At 41.9% G+C, this 13,272-nt stretch overlaps 1 protein-coding gene across 1 annotated transcript in view; it reads left to right on the top strand.

Annotated features, from left to right (window-relative positions):
• Positions 1-11,692: 11,692 nt before the first annotated feature.
• Positions 11,693-13,272, top strand: part of HHIPL1 (HHIP like 1) — a 24,217-nt gene continuing 22,637 nt past the window's right edge. Inside the window, exon 1 of the mRNA XM_026079449.1 lies at positions 11,693-11,743. Within this exon, the coding sequence (XP_025935234.1) occupies positions 11,693-11,743 (51 nt within the window). The remainder of the gene's footprint in view (positions 11,744-13,272) is intronic.

Raw genomic sequence — 13,272 nt, 5'->3', positions numbered from 1 at the left:
CTATGATGCTGAGGCAAGCTACCATTTGCCTGCAGCACTGGCAACGCTATAGTTAGAGTGATAATAATATGATTGTTACTGTAGAAAATAATGGAATCAACCATGAATCTGATAAGTCTGTTATCAATATCCAAGCTGATTATCTTATAAAAACTGCACAGATAGGGAAAAATATATTTGGCTTTTTAAAGGCGTTTTATTTGGTACAATTTAAATGATTTTTTTTTTTTTTGCAATCCTAAAAAAAAAAGAGATACAGTTCTTATAGCTACATGTTTTTTTGTCTCCAATAGCACATAAAAGAATCCATAATAAATTCTCCATTCCTTACAAAATATGATACTGCTAATTGGGTGATCAGATAAAATCCTTACTCAGTTATACTGAAACAACTATAAAAACAATTTATTTACAACTACAATGATATTAAAATTAAACTCAAGTGTGAGACGTGTTTTTCTGCAGGTCTCAGAATGTCCTTTGAGTTTGTAAGTAATATGTTCTCATGGGATGCATGAATTCATGCCCTTAATCCATTCTGACTTTAAAAGTCCAGCTCCCTTTATGGAATGTCTCATTAAACATGGTCTTGCTTCAGCAAATGCACTCCTGTCAGTTTTCTCTGATGTCTGTTTAATACAACATCTTCTGAATTATTTAATGGGCAAACATATGGATTAAATAAAGCAAACGCATCCACCAGAGCTTACACACGCTGGACAAACTTTTGACCAAAACTTTGCAAATTTTATACAGTTTGTGTTTAAACTCCCTAAGTGTTTAAAGTTATCCCTAAGTTATTAAATCCCTGGCAGTGTTACAGTCACGGTATCACTGCACAGTCAGCCCAGCACAGCTGTAGTAACAGGTCCTTGGAGACCCTTCCCACCCTGCAAGAGGGGCAAATCTCGCAAAGGAGCAAATCGGGGTCAGATCAAGGGAAACTGTCTTGAGGCTACTGATGGGATAAATTACAGCAGTTTTCAAACTGCTCTACTATATAATATGGATTGGCCAGGTACACTGCTTTCTCATAATCAGTAAAATTCAACTTCATCTGTTTTTGCTGGCCCATTGCTCCACAATATCTGCTATATGTTTGTCACCAACAGCTGAAGGTCTGAGCTTTTTTTTCTATGTTTTACATTTTGTGCACGGCTCTGAAATTCAGTTCTTGATTACATTTATATGTTTTGGAGTGATACATAGCCCACGGTGAATGTTTACTGAAATAAGGGTAAGTCGATCTACAGTCTTCCTCTGATTAATTTGAATGCAATTCTGCTTTCCATTTCTCTTGACCTTTGAAATCTCCCTCGTGACTACTCATTGGAAAACCTAGATATGATAAATTAGAAATTCTTTTAGATCTTAGATCAGATTGGAATAATAATCACCCTACTTCCAAATATCCATTTGAAGCTTTGTCAGTTTGTTTCCAGAAATTGCATATAATCTAAGCAATAAGAGTTGCAGATATTAAACTGGCAAAATTTCTACATGTGAGTGTAACTGTTTAGGTGTAGAAAAAATTAGCTCCCTCCACATGGCTCTTTCAGACTTTAAAATCCAAACACTCTGACCCCAGTTGAAGTTACTAGTGACCCTTTCTAAACTGTTCTGACAGCATGGTTTCTTTGCATGTTTTGACTGGTCTTATTTGTAGCTGAAACTGTGAAGTAAACGCATTAGCTGGATGTGTCTGTTAAAGCTGAGAAACTGAAATGGTGTTTTATTCTTGGTAGCAATTTAGGTGCAAACCAACCAAACTCAAATGAAAACCATCCCCAAAATGATAGCTGTCTGAGCCAGTTATCAGATTTATTTGTTGGTGCTGAACAAAAAAAAAGACAAGGGATGAAAAAAACGAGGCTTCAGCCAGAAGGGTTTACAGTCCAAGGAAGAGAGGTGCAGGTAGACAGGAGGCCTGGGAATCACTGGCAGCAGAATAGCTAATATTTATTTTAAGGCTGAGAGAGTAGACAGGTATCCAGGAGGGAGGTGAGCGGTATATTCCTTTTAAACAATCTCTTTTCCTAGTAAAGGCACATACAGTTTGGGAAGTCTCAAAGAAAGACTGGGAACGGAGGCGGTGCGTATCACGCAGTCACACAAGACCTGCAGTCTTGATCTGGTTTGTTTAATTAATGCTTTTCTTCTCTTTTGCTTCTGATTGATTGCTTGAAAAAAGCCATTATCTTTCCCAGTATTCCCTTAGGTAAAGCAGCAGTAGAACTCCAGCCTTGAATACGCTGGAAGGGTTATTTTCTAATTTTCCCAGTGTCTCCTGACCCAGGGACAGGAAAGGCTGTTTCTGCACCCTGTCTCTGACAGGTAAATCCGCAGAGCTGCCACTCAGGCTGGAGAGATAGCCCTGAGCTTGCTTGCGCTACGAGTCTACAGCACGTACGGCATTTTCTGCTGAGCCCACCAGCCTCCCCTTTGCATTCAGTCAGTGTTGCTTTAGTACTTTTTAGGGCCATGTCATTCCTATCAATCATTTCATTTAAATACTGCCCACCGCTGCACATACCTTGTAACAACTGAAGCTCTTCCCAAACCCTATTTGATACTTTCTTTTCTCTTTCATGACCTCTTTCCCCTACACTATAGTTAGGTTTAATATTTGGATGTATTGCAGCAGCACCTGGGATCCATGTTTGGGAATTAGTGCCAGCTGTGCTAGGTGCTGAACAAACACAGAAAAAATTGGTTTCAGTCCCAAAGAGGCTAGAGTCCAAATGGTTGCGCTGGGTTTTGGAGATAGGAGCTTGGGCTCACGAGTTGTCTTTGGTGCACAGGTCAAGATGCGAATCCCATTTCAATGATGGGCCCTGGTGCACTATCCATCATCTTTGCCTTTCTTAGTGGGTTATTTTAAACTTGCAGTGTTTTCAACTTCACTTCAAGCTCAGAGGACAAAATATCTTGGCTGAAATCCTGGCCCAGATGAAGTCAGGGGCCTGCTCTGACACAACAGAATTATACCTGGGTTAAACAAGATGTTGGCAGTCCTTGATGTGGGTATAGTGAAGAGAGAACACCAAGTTCCCTCTAAGCACCCACGAAACAAATTTTCATACATATATACTTTGCAAGGCGCTCGGTTTAGTTTCATCAGGAGTTCATGGACCTCTTTCCTAATGAACTGTGCCATACAACTAATTTTCATCATGTAGAGGATGATCAGGTCAGCTCCAAAATTTCCACCCATTAATACTAGGCATGGAACAACAAACCTGTTAAAAATTCAGCATTCCTTATCCAAATTACCAGTTAACTTCGCATTTCTACAAAGAAGACTAGGGACCCAACATCCTAAAGTAATGTAAATAATAAGAACGGTTTAATTTGGAAGCTATTAGAAATGTAACTTCAGCTTATTTGCATATGTGCTTGCAGCTAAGTCATTTCCTATTGCTTTTGTAGCATAAGATTCCTTCTGTCTCACATTCAATTTAATATTTTACTTTAATATTTTAACAGTCATTTATCTGACTTGGGCAATTCCAGTCCTACTAAACATGATGAAAACACAAATTTAACAGCCAGGCTTGCGTCTTTCAGTGGGAGCTTTCCAATGAACATCATGAATTAGGAGTGGAGCCTTAAAACAAAGACAGTGTGAAAATGTATCGTATTCACACTGCAAAATTAGACGATTACCTAAAAGACAATTTTAAGCATTTTAATCTTTTCAGTAATGTACTGGATTCTTGTATCTTTGTTCAGATCTAGTCTCCGAGACAATGATGGATTTTTGACACAGATGAAACAGAGCGGTAGCTTGACTTATACTATTTGACAAGGTCCTAGTCCTGGAGATTTCTGGTCAGCAATTATAAATGCCACAGAAATATTATGGAATTGGAAATTACTGACTGCATCAAAACTGTATCTGTGGCACATTTTAAATTCAACCCATGGGGCCACAAAGTCCTTTACATCGCCCTCGGTTATGTAAAAAGCTTGACTCTGACAAGGTGGAAAAGCTCCTGTGACCCAGTTTCAAAGACTCGGTGCTGCGGCATGGCAGGAGGAGCTTCCCGGGAGTCTCTCTTTTATATGACAAACCAGAAGAATTCCACTTGTATGGGAGGAATTTCTCTCATATAAAGGGCAGCTCAGATTTATTAGCAAGAAGGACATGAGATTAATAGGGAGAAACGGGATGGCAGGAAGAGAGCGTGCGTCCGTGTGCGCGTGTGCTCGTGCATGCGCGGCAGTGTGCTGTTTTTATATGTAATTTTGGAGCCTTGTTCCAAAAGCAACAGACAAATAATCCAAGCACATATTACTGCTCCTCTGCTGTGCTGCTCACTGAGCAGACAATGTCGTGAGAAGCCCCGTAAAAATGCCCAGGGAGAGAAATGCAGCAAAAAAGCAGTGTCCTCTCCTACATTCAGATATATTCTGCAGTATTAGCCAAAACAGACAGATGCCCGGCCATCAGCGCATATTAACGCGTCGAGTGATCTCCGAGCAGCGCTAACAACACAAGAGGAATTGTAAGGCATGAGGTTGTGTTGTTTTGCATGCAGCGTACCTCAATTTGATAGTAACCATTTTAAAGTCTGGAAGAATTTTGCACTCGCTAAGCTGATTTTACAAGCAAAGAGAAGTGCTTGTCAGCAAAGGTTAATGTAGCTGTCACTGCAGGAGAGCCCTGTGGGTAGAAAGAGTCTCATCTGGTGGTTTTTTAAAGGGCAAGAGTCATCTCTGTAAAGGAGGAATTTTTCCATTTCTAGAAGCCTTTCACAGTGTTGTAGTGAATTTCTGTGTTAAGCTACCACTGCTGTTTGTAGTAATGGCTTCTGCTTTTTTGTGATTCTCAGTATTTGTTTCCATCACCCGTATTTTTAAGTTTAATAAACTGTTCTTGTCCAAAATGAATAAAATCTTGGTGTGAGAAGATAAAAGGTGAAATTCTGGGTGTGTTTACAGCTTGCATTGGTGTGAGATAAGAGAGCTGTGAAGTAGGAAAGGACCATCTCTCCATTTTACTGATGGAAATAGAGGCAGGCACAGATTAAATGCTGCAATGAGACTATGGACTCCAAGCTCCTGCCTTACATGTCACAGACACCTTAGCATGCAGTTGTCCCATTACAGAGGAATTGAACCCAAATCCTCAGCTTCCAGGCTATCTCTTAACCACTGACTTGTTTCACCCTTCATTAAAGCATCCAAGGTGAAATCCAGGTGGTTATATGTTAAATTCCCCTAATTTGGGTACTGCACTTACAATAGAGAGAGGTTTGCTGGTGTCAGGTTGGCCTCATGGTGGGAGGGCCTCACGGTAATGCAACCATAGCCACCTCTCAGCCAAGCCCTGTGGTGGGCTCCCATTTACGTCTCTGGGATGTCACCAGTGTGGCCAGGAGACGCACAGGCAATGCATAACAGGAAAAGCTTAAAACCGATCCTGAGATTTCCAAATAACAGCTGGCTTTATTTACCCCCAGTTGCCAGGAGATGGAGTCATTCAACACAAAGTATAAAGGCAGACAAAATTTTGCTTATAGACAGGATCTTTAGTCAAGATATTCAGGAAATGCATTCTTCGAGCTTCCAGCGAGCAAAGCTGTTAATGCTGTACGTTTTGGCGAAGAGCTGTGCCGTGCTGGAAGGGTAAATGTGGGAGCTGCCTTGGGATGACAGTGCTGGGGCAAGCTGGTTTGTCACATGGAAACCTGTCCACAGTGAGCTAGAAAAGAGACTACTAGAGAATCATTCTTTTTTTTTTTTAATGGTAACATCTACATCTCTCAGATATTACTGAAATAGATACTTGATCAGATTTGAGGCAAAGACTCCAAGGTGAAACTTTGATTTAGATCCAAGGGAGTCCAGACCACTACACATGTTGCATAAGGAGACTTGTTGTATAATAGAAAAAAAGCACTCAGTCTTCACCCAGATCTGGCCCTTTTGCTCTGCCATTCTGGATATGGAAAATCAGTGGCCTACTCTTTGCCAGGCATCTCTACAACCTGGATGAGTCTCTGCTGCCCCAACTGGTTGTACCCTGGCCAAGCCTCACACCTGAAAGTTTAGCATGGCTACAACATCCGCATTATCCCGACAGGCCAACCATCTCCCTCAGGCACCTTTTGGCGACAGCCCATCCTGGAGCACCTCCAGGCCTACATTTGGCTTGGATAGACTTTAAAAGTCACCTTTGCACTCCCCATACAAGAGCATTCAGAGGTAGTAAAGAAGTGAGGTCCATGGGGAGAGCAAACCAGCTGGAGCTGTTCTCAGTCAGGGAGTAAATGGTGGCTATTTCATGGAGCCTGGTTTACATAAAACAAGGTCAGAGTTTAGAAACGGCACTGGATCCTCAGCAGTGGGTGAACAGGCAAACCACCGGGAGTGGTGATGCTTTTTTCACTGCTGGTGCTGGTTTCGAAGTGATATTTCTCTCTTTCTGACCCAGATGTTGGCACAGTGCACCAGGCTGTGTTCACCTCTAGCTTGGGTTACTGCAACGCTAAAGGCCATTCAGAAACAGCTGTGCTCTGAGGTCTCCGCTGACCTCCAAAATACCTCTCTGTGTAGTTCCAGCTGTTAATTTTGGCACATGTTAACCAGAGCTAGCTCAAGACCTCCTTACCTGGGAGCTGCCCTCCCCCTCGCTGCGGTGGCTCAGCAGCCAGGGCTGTGCAGGGAGAGCAGGCTGTCACTGCCCAGACACCACCTGCACAGGGCATGTGGCAGGTCGCCACTGGGAAAACACCCTCACTCCTGAGCTCCTCTCCCTGCTGCCGCAATGGCCGGAGGCTGCCAGCCCCCAGGACACCCAGCCGAAAACCCTGCAGGCCACGGGGGAGGCCAGGGAAGAGCCAAACGTGGAAACGACTTTAAACACATGTACTCCTATGGCAACAGATACTATTGTTCATGATTTAAACATTAAATTAATGTAGCCCTCAATTCACAGTTATTTCCAGCAGATCTTAGAAATCTCTGCAAACAAAAATTCTCTACAGCAACTGAGTTTGTGCTTGAGTCTTGGGCTGCGCTTGCAGCTGGGCCTTCTCTGCTTTCCCTGCTATGCTGCTGAACTGCTTGGTAAGTACCACGTCTATTCTACCATCCTGAGCTGTGTCAGACTGACTCATAAATCGTAGCTGATATAGAGAGAACACGACTTTTTGATTTTGTCAGAATAACTCTAGATGTCTGAAAAGGCTTTTTCTTTTAACTTAAGACCTAATCCTTTAGTTTAAAGATCCTAAGATTTAAGTCAATAAGAGTTTAGAAATGGCTTTGCAAAGGTCTAGCGGCACATATAGAAAGTAGGAATTTCAAGGATGCTGAAGGAAGTCAGACACTTAGCTCACACTGAGATCAATGAAAGGTAGGCACCTAACTCACTTGGGACTCTTTGTAAAAGGCTTTTCGTCATGAACTTCAGCCAGAGTTAAGCTATTAGAGAATTTAACAGTCTACAGTAATGTTGCTCCATCACAGGCTTTTTTTGCTGTGCAGAATAGCTGACAGGAAAGAAAGCAGTCTGAGTCTATGCAGAACTTCATTCGATTCTGCATTATTGCATCTAGATCAGGTTTCGTAGGAGACTGTGAACCTCTGACTGTGGAGGCACGCGGTCAAGCTCTGCAGTGCAGCTGCATGCTGTGGTGTGTCTCCAAACCAACGTTGCTGCCCTTGCTATCACTACGTGCTTGGTGATGTTCCACCGTGGCAGGTGGTGCTCTTGGGCCAAAGTCCTCCTCAGCATTGTGAAAGGAAATAAACACCTGCATTTCTTCCTGACTTTTCCCAGAGAAGATGAAAAAAGAGGCACAAAATCAGTGGATCATGATACCCTTGGCCTTCTTGAAATGCCATACTTCTCTAAATAAACTGAAGATCTGCCTATTCCCTTAGCAGAAAATGTTGTTCCTTGCCTATTTCATGAAGGCACCGTACGTGATTGGAAACCAGTGGCAGTGTGGTTGCTAGTACTGGGACAGTTATGCAAGGGACATAGCAATTTGGGTCAGGATTCTCCGGGGGTCCCAAGCTATAAATAATCTGCACTTGGGGGGTCCCTGTCCCCCCAGAAGAGAACGCAGTACATTGTCCACATGGACTTGGGTAACTTTTTTTTTCCCTCTTTTGCTCTTCTTCCTGAAAGATTGTTTGGTCCCCAGATGTCTGGGGATCTTTTTGTATTGAAAGCAAGTCTGAGGGCTTGGTAGAGCTGACACCATTGCACACCTCATTGCTCAGTCGGAAAGGTTTCAGAAATACTGTATTCGCAATCCCTCTGTTTTCAGAACAGCAGCCATCCTCTCCTGCTGCAAGACTTTCCTATGCTGATTACTTTGGGGAAACATTTTTCAAGTTGCAGCTTGCTTTTTTGGCTATGCTTTCTATTTTCAGCTAGTAGAAAATATCTGAACAACCTGTTTGCAGCTCCTTGTCCTTCGGTAAGGGTGGAGTAATGGCAGCATTGATCACTGCTAGCTTCGCTCTGCAAGAGTAATGTTTTTATTGCTTTTAATCAAAAAATCTTACTCTCTCTTGACTAGAGACAGGACCGAATGATCCTGGGGTGAAAGTGCGGATCCAGACTGCATCTTCCCTTTTTAGTATGGGCTCATTTCTACCATTAATCATCTTTTCTCATTGTGGAATATACATGTTCCTGTAAATGAGCTTTTTCACCTCTCACAGCAGACCAAACAAAGGGCTATTTTATTATTTGGATCACTTGTGATCCAAAATATGGAAAGGCTCATTTGTACAGTTCAGTGAGCAAGTCTTTTGGTCTGTTTTTTGTTACAGACAAATTATATGGTTATATGCAATATGCAACACAAAGCATTCAGATGTTACGTAAAATCAATACAACACTTTCTAAAAAGAAACTTACATTTTAATGCCTTTGTTATTTCTCTTGTGCCCAAACAAGAGGAAAAGATCCATGCGCTATAGAATAAATAGCCATGATTTAAGTGTTGTTACTGATTGTCCCATTTCTTTTACTGCAGGGAAAATAGTCATTATTTTTTAATGTTTTCTTTATGTTCTGCTATTGTGTAAGCTGATAAGAAAAAAAAGTCCTTTCTGCAAATGCTACACATACGCTATCTTTAGGCCACTTGTGTGAGAATTTCTGTGGTTGCAAACGGTGAAGCAAAAGCACAAATTTGCTTTGTGTACACCTCGATATTTGCACCCTGCCTCCTGTGCTTAGGACGAGTGTCAGAACATTTAGCAGCATGCTGCCTACGCGGGAATCCCCGATGCCACGCACAAGGCTACAGTCGAGCTGTGCTGTTTTCCGCCGTATGCAGGGCCACCCTCGCATTTCGTACAAGCGTTTGCCTTGACATACGACACAGAGCACAGCAACGCGCAGCACCGGGCATTGCTGAGGGGAACGGGGGGTTCAGAGCAACGGGACTAAGGGAGGCGAGGGCTTGCATGGTTCCAGCACCACAAGAAATTAGGTCTCCCATGTTGCAGCAGGACATTTCACCCTGCATCTGAGTCATTCCTGCATGTCCAGAGACAGCAGGATTTCTGCTTCTCGAATCCTCTGACAGCTTTCTTGGTATAGCACGTGATACTATCATCTGCGCTGGGCTGGCTCTTGGGGTTTTTTGCATTAAGCACTTCTTTAGCATTAAAATACGTCAGTAGACCCATTGCAATCAGCATGACTTCAGCTACTGCGCACGTTAAACACAGACTTGTGTTCCTTGATAAACTGGCTTAAATGAGAAGATGCCCGTTTGCTTTTGACTGTGTCATAAAATTATTCTTCTTGCATCTTTCCAAAGGCTCTATATATCTTTTCTACTGTTCATGTGGAATACTAAACGCTGTGCGAATGACTGGTCCCAATGCCAGCAGATCACTTTAAAACTGGCTACAATAGATTCTGTTCTCAGAAAGGAGAACTTTACCTTGCTCTCATTTAGTTGTGGGCATCTGTGTGTTTTAGGGTGTGTATGTTACGTACATGCATACATACATGGTTTTGGTGGTGTTTTCAAACAACAATCATTCTCACTATCTCCATAAATAAAGACCATGAACCTTTTAGAAAATAAATGAGTGACAGAAGGGCTTAGAGATCAGACACATAATGAGATGGCAAAGCCTATTTTTTCACAAAGAGTTATAGCTCTGTATTTAATTCCTGGCTCTTATCTTCTTCAGTGCTGGTGCTCCCATTTGGCTTGGCTACAAGCAGTTTGTCCTCTGGGTATTAAAGTTTACAGAATTAGACTCATCTCTGTTGACCTAAACCACAATTGAGGCCGGAGTTCCCAACATGGGGTCAAATGTTGGTCATTTCATCAAATATGATTTGATCACACTTCTAAGCAGTGTGCCCGCATTCTGTCTGTCCCATGAATGCTAACAAATTCTAAAACAAGCAGAAATAGTGAAAAAAACTGAATGCTGCACATTCAAGAGCTCAGTTTGAGAGCTATAAGGACTAGACTTTTGAGCTGCAGAACATATACAACTATCAGTTACATTAATTGTAATTGGATTTCAGGTTTGGTATCCCAAACTGAACAAGATTTTTTAAATGTAGGCTTTTTACGTCTTACTGTTGAGCTGTTTGCAAGCAAACACTGAATTTTCACAGCTGACTACTTGAATTTCATGCATCAATAGAAATGCTGATCTTGAAGATTCATGGAAGGCAACTGATAAAACTCCTGGGGACTTCAGTGACAATAGGAGCAATCTAATACCTTAAGAAAAAAATGATGTATTCAACAGCTGATATATAGCACAAAATGTTCAACTGATTGATTGATTCAGATGATTAAGCACAGGGACCAAATGTTCAAATGACCCAAATTAAAAATGAGTCATTTTAATAAGAAACCTCCTGAGTGGCACGTTCTCAAACTACCATGCAATCTTGGTGAATACTGCCTAAATCAAAAATCATCCCCATTCCATAATTGATTCACAGACAAGAGACCACAGGTTATTGCTGTCAGGTATCAACAAGGGTAACTTCTCAAATCTAGCACTTTAGGCCAAGGGCAGCACTTCCACTGCTGAGCTTAATCTCTAGTGATGGCTCAGCAGAGAATTCATGAAGAATAACAAAACAGTGATTAAAAATATCAGTAAACTACACCTTCAAAGATTGCCATGGGGGAGGTGAGCTTTAGCTATCCTTATTCTATAAATGGGAAAATTCAGGCAGAAAGCTATTAACCTGGGAATGATCTTACAGTGAGTCTCCAACAAGGCTGGGAATGAAAACCAGAGATGTGTCCTCCCATCTGCCACAGCAAAGATTCCTCAAATACGGCCCATGAGCTCCTACCTGTGGCCTGTGAAGCCTCAGAATACAGCTCGCAGTAAGATTTAAATATGGTCATCCTTGACAGAACTAGCTCATTACTGAGGTGGAGGCAGCTACAGGTTCCATTTTTTAGCAGTGCCTTGTAGACCCCAGCTTGAGGGGTCAGCAAAAAATTGCCCTGTACAAATGAACAAAGCACTGGGAATTCTGGCATTGGGATCTGTATTCTAAATGCACTGAAGGGACTCCCCTAAGGTATATTATGCTGTTTTGCAGTGAAGTATATTATGCCATTTTGCAGTGATGAACAAATAAAATCTAAAGTTCTTACAGTTCTTAAGCACATTGCTAAATATTCTCAAGCATTTCATTTTCACTTAATTTCCGAGATGGTGCATGGACGGTAAACTAATCAAGGGCTGTAATAGTAAATCAGGAGGCTATAAGGTAAATCTCATTATAACAGAATACGCTTGGTTACTGCGACCCATTCTTTGTACATTAAGCATTGTTACAATGTTAATTAACAATGTGTGCGGGGTTTTTTAATGGGATTTTTTAAAAATCATCACAAACACTGAAACAACAGCTGGTGTTAACCAGAGGAATTAACTGGGATGAATAGGAAGATGTATTTACATCAGCTGTTTTTACAAAAATATGGGATTGCATAACTGTGTACTTTTTTGTGCATGGCATGCAAAGCTTTCAGGGGCAGTGGATGAGATAATGATGTGTTTTCCAATGCACTTACCAAGGTCATCCATGAAAAACTGTTTTTAAATGATAAAAAATAAAAAAAAAAGAAAAGCTGGGTAGAGAATTCTGAAGTAAGATCATCAGGTATCCTTGTTGTCTGTACATATTCAAAGATTTTAGTGACCTTATGCACAGTTACATAAGCATATGGAGAGGAAAACAAACTCTTATTAAATGCTGTAACACATATGGTCTCCTGACAGGATGTTCCAAACCATGCAGTGATTTTACAGTCCATATGCACTGTACAGCAATTCTTTGGTCTCAGAACAGGAATCAAAAATAGCATATCAGCATGAACTCCACATTCTTTTTCTTTTATGGGCAGTCTCTCTGTTAAAATTAAAATACATACTACACTATGGCTAGCTGCCTTTAACAACAAAAAATGCCATGTACTTGGGACTTAATTGGTAATGTGATGTATGATGTGCTATGCAAAAAAAGGACCAACATTTGGAGTAAATATTTTTCCCAGTGGTATGCCATAAAGCAGTTTAATGTATGAAATGTTTCATCAACAATTTTATTTTCCTTGGGCAGGGAGTTTACCTGTACAGTACATATGAACACCATCCTGAATGGAAGGCTATCTTCAGAAAGAAGATGCCACCTGGGCTATCAGGAACGCCATGGTGTAAAGACTACATCACACCCTTCTTTTTCAAGGTCAAAGCTGGATCTAATCAGAATCTCTGTTTATAACGCCAAAGAGCGTAGAAGCACTAGTCATACTGAATCTAAGCTTTTTTGCTTTTAAATATGTTTCTCAGTCACATAAACTCTTAAGTGTTATTATCTGTCATATTTTGGTCTTATACGGTATTCAGTGACAGAACTGATCCCAGCAGTCAGCACTTGAGGATTCAGTTTAAGGAACTTGCTTCCAGGATTACCTATTCCAGTCTTACATACTGTACTAGTGACCGAGGTGCGCACCTGGCAGGGTGTGCCCTGCTTGGAACCCAGCTGAACACCGCTTTTCAAAGCCGGCACCACAGTAAAAGACAGGTGTGCAGTTATTTGCTCTGGGAACAGCGCACAGTTCCGACTGCAGAGGCCTCAGCGCCCCAAAGCTGGGGCCTGGCCACCACCTCTGCTTTCATCCCAAGCTCCCCTACCGCCGCACGGCTGTGTGAGCGGATGCATGTGCGCGCGAGCGCGCGCGCCCGGCCGCGCAGGGCGGGGGCCGGCGGCAGCTCCGCGTGCGCAGAAAC

This window comes from Apteryx rowi, unplaced genomic scaffold (assembly GCF_003343035.1).
Source record: "Apteryx rowi isolate R43461 unplaced genomic scaffold, aptRow1 scaffold_5, whole genome shotgun sequence".
In the NCBI taxonomy this organism is placed as follows: Eukaryota; Metazoa; Chordata; class Aves; order Apterygiformes; family Apterygidae; genus Apteryx; species Apteryx rowi.
The sequence above is the reverse complement of the archived record's forward strand: the minus strand, read 5'-3'. Positions and strand labels throughout refer to the sequence as shown.